Source organism: Nycticebus coucang, chromosome 19 (assembly GCF_027406575.1).
Source record: "Nycticebus coucang isolate mNycCou1 chromosome 19, mNycCou1.pri, whole genome shotgun sequence".
NCBI lineage: Eukaryota > Metazoa > Chordata > Mammalia > Primates > Lorisidae > Nycticebus > Nycticebus coucang.
The window spans coordinates 15124749-15150929 of record NC_069798.1 but is presented as its reverse complement, the minus strand read 5'-3'; the positions used below and the strand labels follow the sequence as shown (position 1 = coordinate 15150929).

General features: G+C 42.4%; 1 protein-coding gene across 1 annotated transcript in view; it reads left to right on the top strand.

The window, feature by feature from the left end:
* Positions 1-26181, top strand: part of TMEM241 (transmembrane protein 241) — a 137963-nt gene that overhangs the window by 22653 nt on the left and 89129 nt on the right. The window contains exons 4-5 of the mRNA XM_053571686.1: positions 8018-8099; positions 24406-24483. Coding sequence (XP_053427661.1) covers positions 8018-8099; positions 24406-24483 — 160 coding nt within the window. The remainder of the gene's footprint in view (positions 1-8017; positions 8100-24405; positions 24484-26181) is intronic.

The window sequence follows — 26181 nt, the reverse complement described above, 5'->3', positions numbered from 1 at the left end:
GAGACTCTGTCTCTACAAAAAAAAAAAAAAAAATTAAAAAAAAAAAGTATGCATATATTTTAAGGCTTTTGATTAGTATAAGCAAGTCCCTCCAGAAAAATACCTATTTATATCTCTTAGCAGAAAAGGAAAGTGTTGGTTTCATCATCTCCTATATTGGACAGTAACTTGAAAAAGTCGCTTGTTTTTGAGCAAAACCTGATGTCTTTAATTTAAAATTACTTAAAGTTCTTTTCTTATTCAGGAGGTTAAATAATTTTTCATGTTTATTGGCCATTTGTGTGTCTGTGTGTGACTGTGTGTATGAGGGAGGGAGAAAAGGAGGGGAGAGAGAGAGAGAATGAATTACCTGGTTTTTGTTCATTAACTTTGTCTTCTACATGGTTGATTTTTTTCTTTATTGATTTGTAAATATTTATTACGATTAAGGATACTAAACTCCAGCCTGTTTTCTATGTTGCCCATATTTCTTCCTGATTTGTTAATTATCTGTTGATTTTCTTTTTTTTTTTTTTTTTTTGTGGTTTTTGGCCGGGGCTAGGTTTGAACCCGCCACCTCCGGCATATGGGACCGGCGCCCTAGTCCTTGAGCCACAGGCGCCGCCCATCTGTTGATTTTCTTTATGGTGTTTCTTGGCCAGTGCATTTTATGTAGGCGGAGCTATCAATCTTCCTTAATAGCTTCCTTGAAATTATGTGAAGAAAAGCCAGGACAGGATCATTTCTGGGGTGTTGTTATGGGTTTGAATGTGCCGCACCCTGCTCCTGGGGCTGTGTGTTCATTCTCATCTGCTCTCCTCAGTAGCCTTCCCTGAGTGTTACCGTCCCCATTTTATAAATGAAAAAAGTGAGTTCTCACCACACACCAGCTTTAGCATTGGGATATGGAATCCAGGTTTGCCTGACCATGTTAAAAGCAAACCTTTAGACAAAATAAAGTTAACAGAGTTCATTTGAGCAAAGAACAGTTTTTGGAATCAGACAAAATTCAGAACCAAAAGAGGCTCAGTGAACTTGGCTGCAGCACCCCGCCAGTGAACTTTTACAGCTCAACATGTAAGTAAAAACGTTACTTGGCTGAAGCTGAGCACCATTGCCAGACCCTCTCTCTATAAAAAATAAGAATAAAACCATGAGCCAGGCATAGTGGCCAGCGTGGATAGTCCTAGCTGCTGTGGAGCCTGAGGCAGGAAGATGGCTTTAGCCCCAGAGTTTGAGGTTGCTGTGAGTTATGATGGCACCACTGAACTCTAGCCCAGGTGATAGAGCAAGACCCTATGTCAAAAAAAAAAAAGGAAAAGAAAAAGAAAAGAAAAAATATGTATGTTATTTGATAGGCCTTATTTGGGTTTGGTTCACTGGGAGGTCCTGAGTTATAACCAATTGGATGGTTGGCTGTTTGTGACTGGCTGAGGTGAAGTGTTTTTTTGTTTTTTTTTTGATGCTTTTTTTTTTTTGTTTGTTTGTTTGTTTTTCGAGGCAGAGTCTCTGTTGCCTAGGCTAGAGTGCAGCAGTGTCAGCCTGGCTCACAGCAACCTTGAACCTGTGGGCTCAAGTGATTCTCTTGCCTCAGCCTCTCAAGTAGCTGGGACTACAGGTGCCCACCACAACACCCAGCTTGTTTTTCTGTTTTCAGTAGACACAAGGTCTTACTCTTGCCTAGGCTGGTTTTTGAACTCCTGAGCTCAAGCAATCCACCTGCCTTGGCCTCCCCGAGTGCTGGGATTACAGGTGTGAGCCACCTCACCTGGCTTGGGGCTAAGTTTTATTTTTTAGTAGGTTATAAGAAATGCCTCCAAGTTAAGTTTTGGTTTGCTTCTGTAGGCCTCCTGGTACGGAGAAAGACTCAGGCTAATGGCCTCTGTGTTTGCTTCAATAGCACAAAGGCCACATTCTTTCCTCTCTATAAACCCCTTGCTCTGAACGTGTGCACCCCCCAGATGAGCTGGCTTATACTAAAAGAGAGGACACAGCTCAGAGAAACGTGTTAAGTGTGTTCATCCCTCTTTGGTTAAAATGAGTAAATTGCTGGAAGATCCTTGGGAGCAGGAGAACTAATCATAATTTCCGAAGATTTGGGTAAGCATGTGAACATCATCAGGTTATACTCTGTGGTGCCTGGAACCAGGTGCGGTTTGCATCACATTGCTGCTAGTCCCCCTAGTCCATAGTTAATAGCAGAACCAAATAGGGTTTTTAAATTATAGTTTCTTCATTCCTGCCAGGCCTGAGAAAAAGGAAAACATAAACAATAAAAATAAAATAAAATTATAGTTTCATTTTTTCCTGAAGAAGTGATTTTTCACATTTCAAGAGATGAGAAAAGCACAAAGAATCACACCTTTGTAGTTATTGTCTCTAACTTGTCTTTAACTTGTCGCTTACACTTCCCAGAAAAGTCTGAAAAACTCAGTTGTCATGAATTTTATCTGCACCCAATAACGATTGAAAGGTCTGACCACCTCCGTAGGGATATCACATTAACAGTCACAGAAACCCTGTAGGTCTGAGTTCCAGATTTTTCTTCCGGGAGCAGCAAGTATCAGTCATTTCTCAAATTATGTCAATGTAGCTGTTGGAACCAGTCCCTGAAGCAGGTTCTCCCTTTACCCCTCCTTTCTCTCCTCTCTTTCCTAGCCCAGGTCTGCTACCAGCTGTTTATTGTCTGACTTTCCACTAGGTTGTAAATGCTTTGAAGTCAAGGGTTTGGTCTGTCTTCTATCTTCACTGATTTTTGTTGACTAGAATATTGGAATATAATTAATTAGTGCTTAATAAATAGATACTGGTTCAGTCCATTCAGGCTGCTGTAACAAAATACAATAGACCAGGTAGTTTAGAAACCACAGAAATTTATTTCTCAAAGGTAGAAGAGAAAATTTATTTTTAGTTTTGGAGGCTGGGAAGTCCAAGACCAAAGTTCCAGCAGAGTAGGTGTCCGGTGAGGGTTTGCTTTCTGGCTCACAGGTGGCACCTTGGAGGGAGCTGTCTGTGGTCTCCTGTACAAGGGCACTAATCCCTTTCACGAGGGCTCCGCCTTTATGAACTGATCACCTCCTACCTCTTAATACCTTCACTGTGGGGGTTAGAATTTTTCAACAATTTTTAGGGGACACAAACATTCAGAACACAGCAATGCAGAATGAGTTTGTGACAAAGTCTTATCAAACAACAGAAGGCTGTTATTGCTGTTAATGAATACAAAGGAGAACTTATGTTAAAGAAAATATATTGGGTTTTATTTTCAAAAGATAAGGAAACACAGAAAACATCAAATGTAAGACAGATTGAACAGTGCATTCTTGCTCAGCAGAGGACTGAGGCAGATGCTTACAGCCAGTTACCTGCTTGGCATCTCTATTTGAGGGTTCCAAAAGGATCTCAAATTCATAATTTTTAAGACTGAATTCATGATTTTCCCCAATCTAACCCATTCCAGTTTTCCTTGTCTTTTTTTTTTTTTTAGAGACAGAGTCTCACTTTGTTGCCCTTGGTAAAGTGCTGTGGCATCACAGCTCACAGCAACCTCCAGCTCTTGGGTTTAGGTGATTCTCTTGCCTCAGGCTCCTGAGTAGCTGGTACTACAGGCGCCCGCCACAATATCTGGCTATTTTTTTGTTGCAGTTTGGCCGGGGCTGGTTTCAAACCCTTGTAGTATGGGGCTAATGCCCTACTTACTGAGTCACAGGCGGCACCCATTTTCCTTGTCTTAATGCACCTCTCCTAACCCCATTCCAGACCTTTCTTCATACTATAGCCAGAACAAGCATTTCAAAATGCAAATCAGATGTTATTAAACCCTCCCACCTCTGGGTTTATTCCTTCACCTACTCAAGCTACACTTGCCTGCCTCCATTTTCTCCTGCCACAGGGCCTTTGCACATGCTATATTTACGTCTGGAATGTTGTATCCCTGTGCTGCTCTACTGCTCTCCTGTTTCCACTTTAACTTTGGGTTTAATCTCAAATATCACTTACTTGGGCAAGGTTGACCTATCCTTACTGATTAGGTCAGATACCCTTAGGATATAGCATTGTCCTTTTGTCTTCTTTGTAACATTTATCAACGTGGTATTTTATTTACACTTATTTTATATGAGCAAACACACACAGTTCCCACTCTTACGAAGCTTACCATGTATTTAGAGAGGTAGAAGAGACATTAATAGTATATATGGAATCTCTCTTATCTGACTGTATCAGACAGGTAATTAGTGGGTTAATTGAAAGATAAATGACAGAATCGTCTTTTGATGAATGCATATAAATATGCATTAATTTGCCAACCTCGTGGTAAGGCTTTTTCTTTGTGTATGGATTGTTGACTAGTGTTCCCTGAGGTCTTTTCTTGCATACATTTTTCTTGCATAAACATAAGCATACGCTATGATTTCCAGTTGAAGAGTGGAATGAGAACTTTAACACTTTGAAACAATATGCATGCAGAGTCCCTCTTGGTTTTTAATTCTTTTTCCTTTTTGCCCTATCCATTTACACTTGTCTTGCCCCCAAGCAATGTTTCCAGTCTCAAGTTTATTTCTCTTAACAGCAGCTGTAGTTTTTTGTTAATGTGTGGTGAAGGACAAGCGCTCAGGAGCACCAAAAAAGGGCCCTGCAACCAGTCACTTCTGCCGGTGACTAAAGTTCCACCCTCAGTGCGCGCACCACGCTGGTCCCAAGCAAGATGACTTTGGAGAACAGAAGCACCAGGGTACATACCTGGGTCTCGCGTTTGGAGCCAGATACTAATTCAGCTGTCCTAGCATTTTCCAGAAATCTCTTTGTTCCTCCAAGACCTTTGTATATTTTTTCTAGCTATTTCTTTGTATTTTGGGGTAGGAGGGTGAAAATACAAGATGTTCCCTGGGTATGTTTTCTTTTCCTCACATCCACGGCCACTCAGATACTCTGATGTCTCTTGGAACATGTAACTCGGCAGTTTTCTTTGTTTTAAGAGGGAATGGAGTACAAATGTCTGGGACCTCCCTGACCTTGCATTCCAAAGCCCTGGGCCTGCTGCCGTGAGGCCAGCTGTGGTTCCACCGTGCACGGCCTCCTTCCTCACCAGGGCTTGGCCCGAGTGCGGACTCTGGGTTCCTTCTGCTGCTCCGCAGGCCACGGGCTGGATCCTGTTGCCCTTGATCTGTGGGGGCTTCATAGCAAGGGGGAAGCTATTTCCCAGAATAGCAATTGGCTGGTGTTACTCCTGACCCTATGACAGAGGGCGCATCCTCCTCTCTCTGTTCACCTTTTGGTTGGGGGTCCCGACACTATCACAGCAGTGCTAGTACAGAGCGTGTAGCTCAGAGAAGTTGGCTGCTGGGTCTGCTACCAAAGCGAACTTGTGTTGCGTTATAGCGGCTTATCACTTGTATGTTCGTCTCCCATTAGATTATGAGGTCCATGAAGGCAAAGTATGAAAGGTTATTTAAAAACTGGGGCTTCGGGAGGGGGAAGACGGGTGGAGGGAGGGTGATTGGTGGGATTACACCTACGGTGCATCTTACAAGGGTACATGTGAAACTTACTAGATGTAGAATATAAATATCTTAACACAATAACTAAGAAAATGCCAAGAAGGCTATGTTAACCAGTGTGATGAAAATATTTCACATTGTATATAAAACCAGTGCATGGTGTTCCATCATTGCATTAATGTACACAGCTATGATTTAATAAAAAAAAAATAATAAAATAAAATAAGCTGGGGCTTCAGGAGTTTGAGGTTATAGTCAGCTGAGATGACGGAGATGAGGGATTGCAGGTGTGAGCCACTGCACTCTAGCCTGGGTGACAGAGCAAGGCTCCGTCTCAAAAAACACAAAAACAAAACGAAACAAAAAAATCCAAAGAAAATTTAAAAAAGAAAAATTTAAGCTAGGGCTTTATTCGTTGTCAAAATTTGCTGATAAAGAGAAACCAACACACACACAAAGCTGGGGCTTTAAAGCCTAAAAAATCTGAATTCAGGGCGGCGCCTGTGGCTCAGTGAGTAGGGCCATATGCCAAGGGTGGCGGGTTCGGACCCAGCCCCGGCCAAACTGCAACAGAAAAATAGCCGGGTGTTGTGGCGGGCACCTGTAGTCCCAGCTGCTCGGGAGGCTGAGGCAAGAGAATCGCGTAAGCCCTGGAGTTAGAGGTTGCTGTGAGCCGTGTGAGGCCAGGGCACTCTACCGAGGGCCATAAAGTGAGACTCTGTCTCTACAAAAAAAAAAAAAAAAAATCTGAATTCAAATTCTGGCTTTGCCATTTCTTGTCTTCTACCACAGGTAAATTATTTAAACTCTTTCAGTTTCAGTTTCCTTGCATAAACAATATGGTGATGATAATAACATCCTTATAAGGTTGTTGTGCAGATTTTAAAAAGATACAGGGTATGGAACACTTGGCACAAGTGCTCAGTGAAAGTTGACTGTGAAGCTGGTATTAATAATTCCTAGCAACTTGTAAGTTGCTGTATATGTTCTGAATGAATTTATGCAGCAAGTAATGTTCGAAGGCCTTTGCTATGGACTAGAAACGCTTAAATGCTAGGTTTCCTGGGAAGTTGTACCAATTGGGGTTCATCTTGGATGGAATGCCTGCCCGTGCTAATAGAATTCACAAAGAACATTTTTGGGGTTTTTCGTTTGTTTTTTGAGACAGAGTCTCACTCTGGGGTAGAGTGATATGGCATCACAGCTCACAGCTACTTCAAACTTTTGGGATTAGGAAATAATCTGTCTCAGTCTCTGGAGTAGCTGGGTCTATTGGTGCTCACCACAACGCCTGGCTAGTTTTTCTATTTTTAGTGGAGATGGGCTTTTGCTCTTGCTCAGGCCAGTCTCGAACTCCTGAGCTCAAGCAATCTGCCCGCCCAACGTTGGCCTCCCAGACTGCAGGGATTGCAGGTGTGAGTCACTGCACCTGGCCTACGAAGAACATTCTTGGGCAGGCATCATTCCAGGAGGGCAGTTCATTGAGTTAGTTGGGGTTATTATGTTAAATCCTGCTGGAATGGTTTTATTTATTCATTATCAGGGTAACTCTAGGAACTCGAGTTAATCCATTGACTGCATTTCTAACTGATAGAGGCAATAAATTGCAATCGCCGTGATAGGTACTGTATGTGGAAACTGGGATTTTGATTCTAAACTGTAATGAAAAAGCAGTTCCTGGTGTGGCCACAATTGAATCAAAGAAATGTGCCCTTTATGGCTCACACCTGTGGCTCAAGCGGCTAAGGCGCCAGCCACATACACCTGAGCTGGCGGGTTCGAATCCAGCCCGGGCCCGCCAAACAACAATGGCTGCAACCAAAAAATAGCCAGACGTTGTGGCAGGCGCCTGTAGTCCCAGCTACTTGGGAGGTGGAGGCAGGAGACTTGCTTGAGCCCAGGAGTTGGAGGTTGCTGTGAGCTGTGATGCCATGGCACTCTACCCAGGGTGACAGCTTGAGGCTCTGTCCCCCCAAAAAAAAAGAAATGTGCCCTTTAGAAGTCCTTCAAGGTTTTCCAAACTAGAATTGCAGCAACATCAGGTTGATGGTTGAAGAAGTCAGCATAAGTCACCTTAAGTTCTAGGATTCTTTTTCACATTTTTTGATTCAGCCCTTTGATACTGTGGCTCTTTTGGGTTGTGATTCCATGGAGCTTATGGTATATTGCCTTTTCAATTTTTAATTATTTGGCCTGGGTTCAAGACTTCTAGACTACTTAAAATTCAAAGGATAATGTTCATTGCCTTTGAAAAAAGTCTGTTCTGTTCTCCCAACCTGCAGCAAGCCCTTTTCTAACTCTGGGATCAGTAACAGTCGGTAGTCAGCAAATGACAGGAGTGCAGGTAGGAAGGCTTTGTCTGCCTCTGTCACTTTCGGTGGGTAAAGACCACGTCGCTTAAGGAATCCTTCAGGGATGTTTGGACAAGCTCCGTTCCTGTGGTTGGTGCATCCGAAGGGTCAACCCTTCGATTTTTTAACCCAGCTAGATTTTTTAACATAAAGTAACAAAAGTGTTACGGCTTTTTTCTGTCTTTCCAGATCTAATGTTTTGACGTGGCTTCCTGCTTCGGTGCTGTTTGTGGGTATAATCTATGCTGGATCCAGAGCCTTGTCCAGACTGGTAAGTGTTCAAGGTTTGTGGGGAGCAACCCCTTTCATATTCCTCTTGCCTTTTAACTTATTGCACCTCAGATCAATAAGGGGCAAAGCATCAGCTTTAATGGATGGAGAAGCAGAAGGGAAAGTAGCAATTGTTTTTGTTTGTTTTGGGTTTTTTTGGAGATAGGGTCTTATTCTGTCACCTGGGGTAGAGTGCAGTGGTGTCATCATAGCTCACTGCAACCTCAAACTCCTGGGCTTAAGTGATCCTCCCACCTCCGCCTCTTGAGTATCAGGGACTATGGGCCTGTGCCACCACACCCCACTAATTTTTCTATTTTTAGTAGAGACTGGTCTCGCACTTGCTCAGGTTGGTCCTGACCTCAAATGATCCTCCTGCCTCAACCTGCCAAAGTGCTAGGATTACAGGTATGAGCCACTATGTTTGAGAGTAGCATAGCAGTATTTTCAGACCCTTCCCCATGGAGATCCCTCCCCCCATTCTGCCTGCGTGGAGGCCCTTCAGGAGAGCCGAGAACCAGGGCTCAACTTGCTCCTTGCTTCTGAGGAACTGAACCCTACCCATTGGTAGTGTGACCCACGATTGATGTGTTTGGTTGTGGATGTAAATTCCTGGCACGGAGTTGGCATTTCATACATGGGAACACTAGGACTCTAGTAAAACAAGCTCTCAATTCTGCCCTCCTGCCTCTCCCCTGCAGGATTGAGCTCCTCAGATGCAGGAACTTTGAAGAGCCAAGCTGCTTCCAGATATATTATTTTGAAGTCCAAAAATTATTTTGTCATCAAAGAGAATCCATTAAAACCACCATTAACAGAAGACAGCAAAAATCAGGAATAGAGTTAATTCCTCCTCCTGTCTTGCACCCTGACTGCTGTTTTGTCAGGAAATGTTTGTTCTTTGATGTTTGGGAAGATGCAGAATTTATGAAACAATTTAGTCTTGTTATATAAAATTTGTTGTTATGTTGGTGCCTTAGATCTCAGATACAAAAACAGCAAAAACAAACAAGTAAAATCTGCCTAACTGGATAATAATGTTATTGTAAAACAATTCCAAAATTGCAAAATACTGGTTGGGAATAGAATTTTGAAATGAAATGATCATTTTTTCTTTTATGATTCATAAGCTTGAGTAGATGAGATGATAGTACAGCCGGGGAGGGGGAAAGCTTCCTGGGTGGGCCTGAGGACCGAACCACAGTGTGAATTGGTGCTCTGCCCAGAACACGGGCCTGGCACTGGCTTTCTGTTGCTTCTGGGTTCTGTCAGGCTCTCCTTGCCTTAGACCTTTTGGCCTAGGGTAATTCTTCTCCTACACCATAGACTACAGGATTTAGTAAAAACTGTGTATTGCGCAGAGGTTTTTAAAATCTATTCCAGGTTCTGGATAGTATAGTCAGGCCAGAATTTGGAAGTTTGAATGAGTAAGATGTGCTCATAACAAACCTTTTATTTGTACAATGTTTCTTCCTAGGTTTCCAGAGTGATTTTCTCTGTATCTTTTTATGTGATTCTCACAGTCACCTAGCATACACATAAGGGATGAGGCTGATGCTAATCATTTGACAGAGGAAGAGATGAAGGTTTGAAAGTCTTGCTAACCCGCCTCTAGTCCCCAATAGTGGCAGTGCTTCTGACTCCTCTTTTGCTTTTCAAGATTTACTTCTTTAGGACCAACACATACGGATTTTAGAGTGAGCCCAGAGTACAGGAGTCAACGTGTAACCTTAGACTCTTTCACTTGCAAGTGTTAGCATGAAAATTGCTCAGAGCAAATAGAAGATTTACCAGTTCATGTAACGGGAAAGTCATAGGGTAGAAGCATACTCCAGGCATGGCTTGATCCCGAGGTCCCAGTGACGTATGCAGAATCCACTTTCTTTCGTCTTTTGGTTCTGCTCTCTTATCTTTGCCCTGTTTCACAGCCAGGCCCCTCTTTCATGGGTATTGTTAACGCCAAGCTCACATCCTTGTACCTTTACTAGAAAGATACTGGCTCTCGGGAAGCTCTTGCATGAATCCCGAGCTTCACTCTGTTTGGATCAGTCAGGGCCACTGCATCCTCCCTGGTCTGAGAACTAGCCAGGAGGATGTGGTTATGTTGACTGGCTTGCCCTGTGTCATGGCTTCCCTGAACCATTCATGGTGGCTGGAAAGATTCGGATACCTGGGCATCAGGGGGCATGCCCAGATCCCATAGACTGAGAGGAGGGTATGGAGGATCCTCCATATTGGGGTGCTTTATAAAAAAAAAGAGATATGGATACAAGGTAGCCAAAGCCCCTCAAAGATCCATTGTAAATGTCAATCTAGTATGTTCTCAGGCAGGTGAGGAGTTCAGTAACCTGGAACAATGCTTCCGGAGCTGTGATCCACGAGTGTGCCAGTTGTTGGACTCTTTGTCACCTGTCCATGAGAAGATTCACTCTAACAGCAGTTAGTTGAGCTGGCATATATATATATATATTTTTATAGCAAGACTTTTGGAAGAGGGTAGCAATGCATTGGTTTACATTCTCTTGCCAGCTGCTTATTTTCTCAATGACCAGTACTTTGAGTGGTATTGACCCAAAGCTACCTTTTTTTTTAAAGAGACAGGGTCTAGCTCTGTTGCCTAGGCTGGAGTACAGTGGCAGGATCATAGCTCAGTGCAGCTTTGAACTCCTGGGCTCAAGCAATCCCTTGCCTTAGACCTCCCAAGTAGCTGGGGCTACAGGTGTGTGCCACCATGCCTTGCTAGTTTTTCTTATTTTGTTTAGAGAGGTCTTTTTACTGTTGCCCAAGCCGGCTTCGAACTCTTGCACTCAAGTTATCTTCTGGCCTCACCCCTGAGTAGCTGGGACTACAGGCACGTGCCACTGCATCCAGCTTACAGCACAGCCTTCTTTAATAAGCAAAAAGAAGCTGTTGCAATTTAAACTCTTTGAACAAAGAAAAACAACCCAAACCAAATATACCCAATTACAGTGGGAGGAGGGCGGAAAGGAGATACTTATTATTGTTTTTTAGTAAAATAACTCAACCCAGCATCTTCCCTTTGTTTTCTGAGCTCTTTGTTTTCACATAGTTGCTTAGAAATTCATAGGGGGTATGACTACAAGAGGCACTCGTGCAGTTTGTGTTGGATGGAAAACAGGCATCAACACCGCAGGTGCCAAGCTGTCAGTTTAATGAATCCATAAGGAATTGAGGGGAAAGTGCTCAATTCAAATCGTAGGTGCATTGTTATGCAAAACACTTTCTGGGTAGCTCATTCCCTAAAGGCCTCCTTTTATCTGAAAAGGCCTTGAAGTTCTATTTCCTGATGTGCAGCTCCTGGGGGAAAGCTAAGTTAACTCTGCAAAGGTGTTGTGGGGAAAGCTCTCTGCTATTTTTCTACCTCAAACTCACAACTGGATATTATGCAGAGTTAAGGGAAAAGAGATTATTCTTATAGCTATCCGTTCAGCAAATATTTATTAGGGACCTACTGTGCATAGCACAACTGGATATTATACAGAGTTAACGGAAAAGAGATTATTCTTATAGCTATCCGTTCAGCAAATATTTATTAGGGACCTACTCTGCGTTGCCTGCTTATAGACAAATAAGACCTGGTTCCTGACCTTGAGGTACTGAAAGGGATGGGGAGGTGCAGTGCTGGACAGTGGACCATGGGAACAGCCACCGGGAAAATTCAATGCTAAGCATGCGCTGGGCACTTTTGTAGTTGTTTTTTTTGAAAAAATTAATAAAATAGATAAACCATTGGCCAGACTAACAAGAAATAGAAAAGTAAAATCTCTAGTAACCACAATCAGAAATGATAAAGGGGAAATAACAACTGATCCCACAGAGATACAAGAGATCATCTCTGAATACTACCAGAAACTCTATGTCCAGAAATTTGACAATGTGAAGGAAATGGATCAATATTTGGAATCACACCCTCTCCCTAGACTTAGCCAGGAAGAAATAGAGCTCCTGAACAGACCAATTTCAAGCACTGAGATGAAAGAAACAACAAAAAAACTTCCAACCCAAAAATGCCCTGGTCCAGATGGCTTCACACCAGAATTCTATCAAACCTTCAAGGAAGAGCTTATTCCTGTACTGCAGAAATTATTCCAAAAAATCGAGGAAGAAGGAATCTTCCCCAACACATTCTATGAAGCAAACATCACCCTGATACCAAAACCAAGAAAGACCCAACCAAAAAGGAGAATTTCAGACCAATCTCACTCATGAATATAGATGCAAAAATTCTCAACAAAATCCTAGCCAAAAGATTACAGCTTATCATCAAAAAAGTGATACATCATGATCAAGTAGGCTTCATCCCAGGGATGCAAGGCTGGCTTAACATACGCAAGTCCATAAACGTTATCCACCATATTAACAGAGGCAAAAATAAAGATCATATGATCCTCTCAATAGATGCAGAAAAAGCATTTGATAAAATCCAGCATCCTTTTCTAATTAGAACACTGAAGAGTATAGGCATAGGTGGCACATTTCTAAAACTGATTGAAGCTATCTATGACAAACCCACAGCTAATATTTTACTGAATGGAGTAAAACTGAAAGCTTTTCCTCTTAAAACTAGAACCTGACAAGGTTGTCCTCTGTCATCTTTACTATTCAACATAGTGCTGGAAGTTCTAGCCAATACAATTAGGCAAGACAAGGAAATGAAGGGAATCCAAATGGGAGCAGAGGAGGTCAAACTCTCCCTCTTTGCTTATGACATGATCTTATACTTAGAGAATCCCAAAGACTCAACCACAAGACTTCTAGAAGTCATCAAAAAATACAGTAATGTTTCAGGATATAAAATCAATGTCCACAAGTCAGTAGCCTTTGTGTACACCAATAACAGTCAAGATGAGAAGCTAATTAAGGGCACAACTCCCTTCACCATAGTTTCAAAGAAAATGAAATACCTAGGAATATACCTAACGAAGGAGGTGAAGGACCTCTATAAAGAAAATTATGAAATCCTCAGAAAGGAAATGGCAGAGGATTTTAACAAATGGAAGAACACACCATGCTTGTGGTAGGGCAGAATCAACATTGTTAAAATGTCTATACTTCCCAAAGCAATCTACCTATTCAATGCCATTCCTATCAAAATATCAACATTGTACTTTCAAGATTTGGAAAAAAATGATTCTGCCTTTTTTATGGAACCAGAAAAAACCCCGTATAGCTAAGCCAGTTCTTAGTAATAAAAATAAAGCTGGGGGCATCAGCATACCAGATTTTAGTCTGTACTACAAAGCCATAGTGGTCAAGACAGCATGGTACTGGCACAAAAATAGAGACAAGACACTTGGAAACGAATTGAAAACCATGAAATGAAACTAACATCTTACAACCACCTAATCTTCGATAAACCAAACATGCCTTGGGGGAAAGACTCCCTATTCAATAAATGGTGTTGGGAGAACTGGATATTCACATGTAAAAGACTGAAACTGGACCCACACCTTTCTCCACTCACAAAAATTGATTCAAGATGGATAAAGGACTTAAATTTAAGGCATGAAATACTAAAAATCCTCCAAGAAAGCATAGGAAAAACCCTGGAAGTGTGTATTGGCCTGGGGAAAGACTTCATGAAGAAGACCGCCATGGCAATTACAACAACAAAAATAAAATGGGACTTCATTAAACTGAAAAGCTTCTGTACAGCCAAGGAGACAACAACCAAAGCAAAGAGACAACCCACACAATGGGAAAGGATATTTGCATGTTTTCAATCAGACAAAAGCTTGATAACTAGGATCTATAGAGAACTCAAATTAATCCACATGAAAAAAGCCAACAATCCCATATGTCAATGGGCAAGAGACATGAATAGAACCTTCTCTAAAGAAGACAGACGAATGGCTAACAAACATATGAAAAAATGTTCATCATCCCTATATGTTAGAGAAATGCAAATCAAAACCACCCTGAGATACCATCTAACCCCAGTGAGAATGGCCCACATCACAAAAATCTCAAAACTGCAGATGCTGGCATGGATGTGGAGAGAAAGGAACACTTTTACACTGCTGGTGGGACTGCAAACTAGTACAACCTTTCTGGAAGGAAGTATGGAGAAACCTCAAAGCACTCAACCTAGACCTCCCATTTGATCCTGCAATCCCATTACTGGGCATCTACCCAGAAGGAAAAAAATCCTTTCATCATAAGGACACTTGTACTAGACTGTTTATTACAGCTCAATTTATAATCGCCAAAATGCGGAAACAGCCTAAATGCCCACCAACCCAGGAATGGATTAACAAGCTGTGGTATATGTACACCATGGAATACTATTCAGCCATTAAAAAATGGAGACTTTACATCCTTCGTATTAACCTGGATGGAAGTGGAAGACATTATTCTTTTTTTTTTGAGAGAGACAGAGTCTCACCTTATCGCCCTCGGTAGAGTGCCGTGGCGTCACACAGCTCACAGCAACCTCCAAATCCTTGGGCTTAGGCGATTCTCTTGACTCAGCCTCCCAAGTAGCTAGGACTACAGGCAGAAGACATTATTCTTAGTAAAGCATCACAAGAATGGAGAAGCATGAATCCTATGTACTCAATTTTGATATGAGGACAATTAATGACAATTAAAGTCATGGGGGGGAGGAAAAGCAGAGAGAGGGAAGGAGGGAGGGGGTGGGGCCTTGGTGTGTGCCACACCTTCTGGGGGCAAGACATGATTGCAAGATGGACTTTACCTAACAAATGCAATCAATGTAACCTGGCTTATTGTACCCTCAATGAATCCCCAATAATAATAAAAAAAAGAAAAGAAAAAGAGTAAAAGCAAAGGGTTATATAAACTTTTTTTTAATCAAGTATTTTTTAAATAAAGTAAATAAAATTTTAAATAAAATAAAAAAAATAAAAAAAATATGGGTTGTTGGCAATACAGTAAACCTTTTTCCAGATTTTCTTTATCTTCTTACTCCCAGCACTCTGGGAGGCTGAAGCAGGTAGCTTCTTTGAATTCAGGAGTTCAAGACCAGGTGAGCAAGAGTGAGACCCAATCTCTACTAAAAATAGAAAAACTTGCTGGGTATCATGGCAGGTGCCTGTAGTCCCAGTTACTTTGGGGAGCTGAGGCAGGAGGATTGCTTGAGTTCAAGAGTTTGAGTTTTGCTGTGAGCTATAACGACACCATGGCACTCTACCCAGGGAGACAGAATGAGACTCTGTCTGAATAAGTAAATAAATACAAATGTTTCCTGTAACTCTTACAAAATGGCTTATTAAAATTGAACTTCTTGGGGAACAAGCTTTATGACATTGGATTTGGCAATAATTTCTTTGGATATTACACCAAGAGCACAGGCAACAAAAGAAAAATAGACTAATTAGACGTCATCAAAATGAAAAACTTTGGTGCATAAAAGGACACTATCAATAAGGTAAAAATTCAACACAAACGGGAGAAAACATTTGCAAAAACTCCCTCAACAACAAAAATTCAAAGAATCTGATTGAAAAATGGGCAAAGGTTGGCTTGGTGCCTGTAGCTCAGCGGCTTGGGTGCCAGCCGCATACACCAGAGCTGGTGGGTTCGAATCCAGCCTGGGCTTGCCAAACAACAGTTATAACTGCAAAAAATAGCCAGGTGTTGTGGCGGGTACCTGTAGTCCCAGCTGGTTGGGAGGCTAAGGCAAGAGAATCGCTTAAACCCAAGAGTTTGAGGTTGCTGTGAGCTGTGATGCCATGGTACTCTACCCAGGGCGACAGCTTGAGACTCTGTCTCAAAGAAAGAAAAATGGGCAAAGGACTTTTTGGGCAAACAGACATTTCTCTGCAGATGACATAGAAGGTCAGACAATTAAGTTTGCAAATTCATCCTAGAAAAAGTGCTACATAACTCCTTGCTGAATATCACTATGGTCACCTTCAAGGTACTCCCCTTGGGAAGTTATGCACTGAGGCCAGTGCCTGGTTTGCCCTTGAAAACAATTTTGAAGCTCTTTTTCTGGAATGGCGATCAGAGCTGTCATTATGCGAGGGTCTGACAATTAAGTTTGTGAACTCATCCTAGAAAAAGGGCTACATACCTCATTGCTGAATATCACTATAGTCACCAGATGGCCACTGGGAGTACTTTGAAGGTGCCATAGTGATATTCTGCAATGAGGTATGTAGCACTTTTTCTAGGATGAGTTCACCAAATTAATTGTCTATTCTCATGTAAAAACCTGTGAAAAGATGCTCAATGTCATAAATCACTAGGAAAATGCAAATCAAAGCAATATGAGGGGGCGGTGCCTATAGCTCAAGGAGTAGGGTGCTGGCCCTGTATACCAGGGATGACGGGTTTAAGCCGGGCCCTGGCCAGAAAAAAAATAAAAAATAAAAATAAAATATATATATATCAGATACCACTTCTCACCCATTAGGATGGCTGAAAGACATATTTCTTTTCTATAAAACAGAAAATAGTAAGTGTTGATGAGGATGTGGAAAAATTGGAAGCCTTGTGCACTGCTGTTAGGAATGTAAAACAGTGCAGCTGCGATGGAAGATGGTATGGCAAATTCTCAAAAAATTAAAAATAGAATTATCATATGAGCCAGCAATCCTCCTTCTGGATATATCCCCAAAGGACTCGAAAGCAGGGACATGAAGAGATTTTTGTGCACCGGTTTTCATTTGGCTGTTATTCACAGTAGCCAAAAGGTAGAAGTCACCCAGGTGTCCATCAGCAGATGAACAAAGGTGGCATATACATAGAATTGAATATTATTCAGCCTTAAGGAAGAAAATCCTTCCCATGCTGCTATCATGATGAAACTCAGGGATGTTATGGTAAGTGAAGTACGCCAGTTACAAAGAGACAAATACCGTGTGATTCTTGTATGAGGTACCTAGAGGAGTCAACTTCACAGAACTGGAAACTGGAGTGGTGGTTGCCAGGGACAGGGCGGCAGGAAGAGTGAATTAGTGTTTAATAGGCACTTTCAGTTTTGCAAGATGACAAGAGCTCTAGAAATGGATGGTAGTGATGGTTGCACAACCATGTGAAATGTACTTAGTGCTACTATGCTGTACGTTTAAAATGGTGAACGTGGTCAATTTTATGTTATATCTATTTTACCACGAGTTTTAAAAATTAAGAAAAAAAGCCCAAGCTGTGGGTTCCGGTAGAAGTTTTCTTGAGGATTATATGAAAAGGAGAGCGTGATAATGTGTTCTTACTTGTCTTACTCAGAACTCCTTTGGGATACTGTGGGACATGGCTTATTTAGTTTAGCTGAATTTGGTCCATAAACTTGAGTGAAAGAGTGAGGAGAACAGCATGTCACTGAGAACAGGCAGGTTGGCCCACCATTCCAGTCTGCAAAATGACCGAAGGATCGTACCAAGCTGAAGGAGCCATTTCCTCCTTAGGCTAGTTCTTATTCCTGAGCATCTCTCTTAGGATTAGCATTTTGCCAAACAGGGGGATACTGGCAGAGTAAGATGTTTATTTTTCGGAGGACTAGGCCCCCTAGACCCAGGTCAGCTGCCTCAAGTGATGTAAGATGAAGTGATGCTTGATGACCTCCAAGCTTATCCTGAAATTGGGACAGAGGGCCGTGTGGCCCTTGGCCTTCAAGGAGCTTGCCATCTAACGGCAGAAGAATAATATTAATGTAAATAAACACACATCTTTTCATGCAAATCTGTTTATAAATATTCATGTATGTGTATAATATGCATATCCAAATACTTCACCATCTTCCAGCTTATACCAATAATTACAATAAAACAAGATAAGCACTTTTATGAAGAGAATTTTAGAAGAAATCTAGGTAAAAGCTAATAGGAATAGAACTAGATGAGAGATTTAGTGCCTTAGGAATTCATACTGTAATAGCTCAATAGCTCACAATGTAATTGCAGTTGGGCAATGAATTCAGGTCTTGGCTTTTTGAAGCCAAATAAAAAAGTTAGAAAACTCTCAGCACTTGTAAGATAAGAGCAGAGCCATTGCTGAAGAAAAGCAAAGCTCTCCCTTGTGCACAGGTCTGAGGGGAAGGCCTTCTACTGTCCTTAGAACAGTCACCAATGTCCAGGATTCTTAGTGTATTTAGAGGCAGAATGACATAGGACCATTGGTTCAGTGGGCGCATTCTCTGAGGGTGAAGACCACACATGTCTGATTCTCTGGCTCCGTTTCAGGGTGAGCAGTTTACCCTGAGACAGTCCTCTTGGAGCATTAGTTTTTTGCTTGCCCAGTTTTGATTGAACAGTTCAAATTAACTTTCTGTGGCGAGGACCTGGAGTGCAGTTATTCTGTATTATAAGATTAAGCACACACCTATGTATTTCAAAATCACCCAAAGAGAAAATCACGATTGATGATTCTTTACAAAAATTAAGGTGACCCAAGATTTATGCTTGAATAAGGGAGTCATTTACACCTCTGCCAAGTGACCAAAGGCTGTGCCTGTGGGCACGGTCAGGGGTTTCCATGGAAAATCAGTCTAAGTTCAACACCTGGACATGTAACAAGCAAGCTTTCAAAATTCCACTCTGGGATACATGGGGTATAATAATGAAGTGTTTCTAAGTAATAGTTAACCAGTTTCTCTTCGTAGACAGAAAAATTTCTATGGTATGTGGATGAAAAGTTGACATTTAAACAGACTCTAAGTACAAATTAGTTGCAAATTCTGCCCCTAAGTAATTAACTGAATTGCCCTGCATGTAGTTTAATTCAGTCAATTACATTTTGACAGAGTTGTATCAAAAATGATGACTTGAAGGCCCGTGTGGTGGCTCATGCCTGCAATCCCAGCACTCTGGGAGGCTGAAGCAGGCAGATTGCCTGAGCTCATGAGTTTGAGATCAGCTTGAGCTAGGAAAAAAAAAACAAAAAACAGGCATTGTGGCGGGCACCCGTAGTTCCAGCACTTGGGAGACTGAGGCAAGAGAATCACATGAGCCCAAGAGTTTGAGGTTGTTGTGAGCCATGACGCCACGGCACTCTACCAAGGGTGACGAAGTGAGACCCTGTCTCCAAAAAAAAAAAAATGATTTGAGCTTTGTGGTAGTTGATGTTGAGCCATTTTCCTTGATGAAAGATGGGAAGACCTTTTGTTGTTGGGTCTATTCCTAGAGTTTTGGCAGTGTAGAAGAACGTAACTTAGTTTTATTTCTCTTTAGCAGCAAGTGTGTATTTAAATCATCCCAAAGTGATTTCAAATGATGAAGAGGCAGATTAAAAAAAAGAACCAGAACAGACCCCTCAGTTTTCTCATCTGTATACAGAGCTGTTAATAATATCTATCTCAAAATAATAATAATAATATCTATCTCATGGAGTTAGTATGAAGTTTAAATATGTAAAAGCAGATCAGTGTCTGGGTCACGGTACTCAATATGTCTTAACTATTATTATTGCTGTTATTATTTCTCAGAATATTTGTTAAACAAAAGTAAGTCCTGCTAAACCTGACTTCATGTAAATGACACTTCATACGGATAGTAAAGGCCAGGTTTTCTAAAAGAATCTGTCTCTAGGGCAGTGTTTTTCAATCTTTTTTATCTCACAGTACATTTGAACCTGTAGTTAAACTTCCACAGCATACTTTATGTTGATCAAAAAAAAGTAAAAAAAAAAAAAAAAAAAAGAATATACTTGACTGTGCTTTGAACTTCTTTTGAAAGTAATTTAATAAACTGTCTTTAAAATTTTTCTTGGTACACCTAAGATCCTGTCACAGCACACCAGTGTGCCACAGTACACAGGTTGAAAATGACTGCCGTGTCTAACATAGCATAGTTCCAACTATGCAGAGTTACAGGCCAAGGAAGTCTGGGTGCTTAAAGTTGCAAACTGTCTTAATATTGTTTTTGAGTAATTTGTACACAGTCTGATAGAGTGTAACTGGATTAATTACAGAATAATGGTCTCGAAAGCCTATTAGCTTCTCAGTAGAAAAAAAGGCTTGCAATACTGTTCTAAAATGTGTTAAGTAGGAGTAGAAGATAGACCCCACCTTTTAAGACAATCTCACTTTGTGACCCTGGGTAGAGTGTTGTGGCGTTATATAGCTCACAGCAACTTCAAACTCTTGGGCTCAAGCAATCCTCTTGCCTCAGCCTCCCAAGTAGCTGGGACTACAGGTGCCCGCCACAATGCCTGGCTAATTTTTTTTTTCTATTTTTAGTAGAGACAGGGTCTCTCGATCTTGCTCAGGCTGGTCTGGAGCTCCTGAGGTCAAGCAATCCACCCACCTTGGCCTCCTAGACTGCTGGGATTACAGGTGTGAGCCACCACGCCCAGCCTGAAGATAGCCTTTATATTAATAAAAATGGTATAAGTTTTACTATGAGCTCATCCATTTTTGTTCCAATCAGTTTTATTACTGGAGTAAGCAGCCAGCCAGGATTTGAGACACACTAGTCCTATGAAACTTTAAACAGTTAGATATCCACGAGGTTTTCAGTGGGGCTTGACATGATTTGGGTATCCTAACCTTGAGGCTGTGAGCATGGGTTTTGCGGATAGACAGGCCTGGATTAGAGTCACGGCTCTGCCCCTGAACTAGCTGTGCACACTCAAGCATGTTGCCTGGTTTCTCTAAGCTTCATTTTCTTTGTCTATAAAGTCAGGATAATAGCACCTACTAACAGAGGTGCTCGGAGGAGGTTTAAATAAGAGTTTGCAAATAAAATAATTAGCACTGTGCGTAACATGGTACTGGTAGCAGCTATTATTAGTGTACTTAAATCATTCTACATTTTTTTTGAGACACTGTTACTCCATTGCTCCAGGCTACAGTGCAGTGGTGTCATCATAGCTCACGGCAGCCTCAAACTCCTGGGTTCAAGCATCCTCCTGCTTGTAGCCTACAGAGTAGCTGAGACTATAGGTGCCCGACACAATGCCAGGTTAATTTTTCTTTTTCTTTTCTTTTCTTTTTTCTTTTTTTTTTGGTAATTTTTCTATTTTAATAGAGAGATGGGGTCTCACTCTTGCTCAGGCTGGTCTCAAGCTCCTGAGCTCAAGAGAGCTTTCCATCTCGGGCCTCCCAAAGTACTAGGATTACAGGTGTGAGCCACCCACCTGGCCTCAAGTCTACATTTATAAGTAGATCTTTCCCCCAGAATTTGATCAGAGAAGGAAGGGCCTAGGTCAGGAAGATTGAGAAAACTGTTTTCACATCATAAAATTGAGAAAATTAAGCCTCCTTAAAGTCTAGAGTTAGGGTCTATAATTCTGTGATCTTAATCCTAAATCTGATCTCATTACTAATTTTATAGCCAAAGAGGCAAAAATAATTTTAAATGAGATCTTAATTTGATAAGATTCAACCTACCCTTTCATATTTGCTTTCATGTACCATATGATTAACCCATTCAAGATTTTTTATGCAATAACTAGAAGGCTAGAGCACAAGTTTAACTAAATAGATAAATTTAGCTAGATAAATTTAGCTTTAAAAAATAGATAATTTAATTTATGTAATAGATAAAATCTAGCTTTAAAAAAACAAAACATATGTAATCTCTTAATAATTTTAAGAGATACAAAAACCTCTTAAATATAACATGTAAGAGGAATAAAAAGCACAAAAGATACATTTTAAAAAAGAAATTAGAGTCTGAAATTAAAAGCAAAACTAATTTGATTTGAACTTTTAATAAAGATAAAGTAGAAAGTGTTTTTAAAAACAGTCAAGATACTACCCTTTGGAAGGTGTACTGAGGCCCTCCGATCTGCCCCTCTGTGTCTGGCCCACAGCCCTGACGTTAAAAATAATTTTTTTTAATTGAAAAAAAATTTTTTTTTGAAAAGGCAAAAATGTAAGGTAAGAACTCAAAAACAAAACAGGGCAAGTTAGAACTGGATACTGAAATAGGCAGAGCTATATGAAGTTATAGCTATTTTAAAAACAAGGTAAAAACATATCTTTCATAAAGATGAAGAATAAATCTCTCTAAAAGTAGGTGAGCAGCATAATCTTGAAGTGGCCTCTCGAAACTGGAGTGATGCACCCAGGTTGGTGGGTGGCAGAGGCTATGGGGGCGGGGCCCAAAGTTGTGACCTGCTGGCGTTCGGGCACTGCTCCTGAGCTGCCCTCCAGGTCCTCTAGCCGCTGCAGGTATTGTTCTACCCACTACCCGGGAGGAAAATAAAAAGTTTGAAGACACATCTGGTGCCACTAGCAGTATCTGAAACCTAAACTGATGCTAACACCCAGGCTCTTTTTTAAAGACAGAGTCTTACTGTGTCACCCTGCGTAAAGTGTTGTGGCGTCCTGGCTCACAGCAACCTCAACTCTTGGGCTCAATCCATCCTTCTGGAGGATCTGGGACTACAGGCACCTGCCACAACGCCTGTAAATACTTTTTCTAATTTTAGTAAAGACAGGGTCTCACTCTTGCTCTGACTGGTCTTGAACTCTCAGGAGTTCAAGCAATCCACCCGCCTGAGCCTCTCAGAGTGCTGGGATTACAGACTTGAGCCACCACGTTTGACCTTAAAACACATGCTCTTATTCTTTATCTTTTTTTGGCCTTCCCAGAGACACCGTTATCATCCTCTATGACAGAGACAACAGAATTCTTTGCCCCTTTGTCCTTCCCCCTCACCTTGTCGAGATTACCTATCCAGTTTGGAGAGACAGCCACGGTTAGCAAACAGCCCAGCAATGGGAAACATGCCTCCTAATAATCTATTGGAGGGTTGCATTTTCTGTGTATTTTCCGCTCCATTTTCCTTAATGCAGAGTTGATCCCAATTATTTAGATATTTAACCTCAATTCAGTCTCCTAAATATTTCCTTAACATGTCCGCTTGTCTCTGTCTTCTGTGCCATTTCCAAGTTCAGACCACTGTCTGGTCAGTCCTTGTGTTAGTTTCCAGAGGCTGCTTTAACAAAACCACATACTTGGGCGGCGCCTGTGGCTCAGTGAGTAGGGCGCCGGCCCCATATGCCGAGGGTGGTGGGTTCAAACCCAGCCCTGGCCAAACTGTAACAACAACAACAAAAAAATAGCCGGGCGTTGTGGCGGGCGCCTGTAGTCCCAGCTGCTTGGGAGGCTGAGGCAAGAGAATTGCGTAAGCCCGAGAGTTAGAGGTTGCTGTGAGCCGTGTGACGCCATGGCAGTCTACCCGGGGGCGGTACAGTGAGACTCTGTCTCTACAAAAAGAAAACAACAAAACCGCATACTCGAGTGACTTCAAACGGCTGAAGTGTATTCCCTCAACAGTTCTGCAGTCCAGAAGTCTGAAATCAGTATTGCTGGGCTGAGAGCTAGGTGTTGGCAGGATGGTGCCCCCTCCTGAGGCTCTAGGTGACAATCTGTTCCTGGCCTCTTCCAGCTTCCAGTGGCCTCTGGCCTTCCTGGGCTTGTGGCTACATCACTCCAGTCTCTGCCTCTGTGCTCACGTTGCCCCTTCTCTGCGTGTCACATCTCTACGCCCCTCTTTTAAGGAGCCACGTGATGGCATTTAGGGCCTCCCAGGTAATCCAGGATCATTCCTCCATCTCCGCATCCTCATTTACTGCCATTTGCAAAGACCCACTGTTCCCATGTCATGTAACATTCATAGGTGCCAAGGATTAGGATACGGATATCTTTCAGGGGGGCCATTTTTCAGCTTGTGACTCCCCTGGATTTTGCAGCTGTCTTTGCCATCTGCCCTATACCCTGCAGCCACGTTCCTTTAAATATGCAGGTCATGTCTTGGGTTACTTAAAAATTCTTTATGGTTTGTGGGGCTCACAGGACCATCCTAATTTCCTGGTGTGGCCCGAGAATATCCTCCACTCTCCTTTCCCCAACTTGTCCCTTCCTCATTGTGCTCCCCCTGTCCCACTTCCTCCAGGTCCTTGGAGGAGCAGGGTTCACCCTCTATGTTGGGCTTCTGGGTATTCTGCCCATGACCCTTTCCCACATCCATGCTAGTTCATCATCTGGTTCTCCTTTAGACTTAGGACTTCAGTCCCTCCAGGAAGGCTTGTTGTCCCTGGGCTGGGTTAGGTATGTCCACGTGATGGGGACTCTCCTGTCCATCGTGCTCACGGAATGGGTTCCTACATCTTGCACAGTGCCTGATACGCCAGAGACTTACTAACTGCTTGTTGCTGAGACTACCCACAGGAGGCGAGCCTCTACGTCTACCCTCCCAAGAGGAAGACTATAGCAAAGGGCTCTGAGCCACGGACAAGAGTCTGTGCTGGAGAGATGGTGGATGTGAATGCCAGAATGTAGCCCATGTTGTTTACTTTTAAGGGAAAATCAAGAACCAAGTGATTATGAGATGGAAGAAAATATTTTCATGTTTCTTATTCTGTTTTCTTTCAGGCCATTCCTGTGTTTCTCACTTTGCATAATGTAGCTGAAGTTATCATCTGTGGCTACCAGAAGTGTTTTCGGAAGGAGGTAAATGATCATGCAGAATGCTAGTTTTGCTTCCCTTGCTTTAAATTTCGAAGAAGCACTTTTCTTTTTGTGGCCTGAATTAGTGTCTGCCTTTTCCTGCCACCAGTTTCCAGTTAAGAATTCCTAACAGTGGTCACTGATTTCAAGGAACATGGGTTTGACATGGCCGTAGTTCACCAAACATAAGCGGGAGGGCTTGTTGATGTGAACTGAGCTCAGCTCCAGGCCAGGGCTGACCTAGACCTGAGGAGACAAGAGCACATTGCTGTGGGCTTATGGGGACGCATTCTCACAGGAAGTGTTTGGCGTGGTGGTTTCACACAGGGTGCAGGGGTCTTAGCTCACCTTGGGGAAATTTGTTCCAATGGCAGCTCTACCAGCTGGAACAAGCTCTTTCACTTTTTGGGCCTCCATTTCTGAAAGATGATAATGACAACACCCAACTCATAGAGTTTCTGGGAGAGCACAGCGACTACATGGGTTCCAGCACATTATCTGTGATTATTAGTGTTACTAGTGGTGGTTTTAATTTCCTCCTGCTTTGGAGAGTTCCTTTTCTCTGACATCTGCCCATTTCATGTCGTATCAATTTTAGAATTTCTAAAACAGAGAGGCTAGCTGGGTGCCTCGGGCCATGCGCTTATCACAGGTGTGCAGGAAAGAGAGGTGTCCATCCCATGGGCCCGGAGCTCCCCTGGCAGGCCGCTGCTCCTGAGAGGCAGAGGCGGTGCCTCAGCCAGCCTCCTCTCTTCTGTGGGAGCCTCTCCTCACTGCTGGCCTGTGTCCTTGGGCCCATAACCTTGGTGTTGTCAGTCTACCGAGGAGAGAGCAGGCTCTGGGGGGCTCACACAGCTGACTGTCCTCTGCCTGTTCCTTTGCCCCCTCGGGGTTTTCCATGGCCATGTCGGGAGCCTCTGTCCTTAGGCCACGTATTTTCTGGGTGATCCCCTCCACACCCTTCGCCATATTCACCTATGGCTCCCACATCAGGTCTCCAGCCCAGACCTCTCCCCTGAGCTCAGAGCCCCAGCATAGCCCATGACCTGCTGTCCTGGTTCTCCCTGGCTCCTGCAGGGGAACTGATCTGTTTCCCCAAACCTGCTTCTCACCTGTGAATCTTATCTGTGGTCATCATCACCCGAATCAGAAATCTAGGGGTCCCTGTCTCCACTTCCCCTCCGTCCATTCTGTTACTGAGTCTGTCCCCTTCTTCACTCCCATGGCTACAGCCAGCCTAGTTCAGGTCCACGTCTCCTTCTTTCTTAGGGCTGCCCCACCTTGGGGGAGGGCAAGGAGGGAGAGCTCATAAAATATTCTCACAGGCTAATTTCTTCAAGTGTTTTCCCTGCACTCTCTTCTAGTATTTTTATAGTTTCATGTCTTAAGTTAAAGTTAAAATCTTTTATCCAGTGAGAATCAATTTCTGTTAATAGCAAAAGGTGGGGGTCCAGTTTTGGTCTTCTACAGGTTGCCAGCCAGTTCACCCAGCAGCACCATTTGTTAAATAGGGAGTCTTTCCCCCACTGAATATATATATTTTTTTAATCAAGGAAGCTTTTGTGGTTCTGGTAACATTCTATTTCTTTTTTTTTTTTTCTTTTTTTCTTTTATTGTTAAATCATAGCTGTGTACATTAGTGCAATCGCCTGTACCCATTCTAAGATGCACCATAGATGTGGCCCCACCCATTACCCTCCC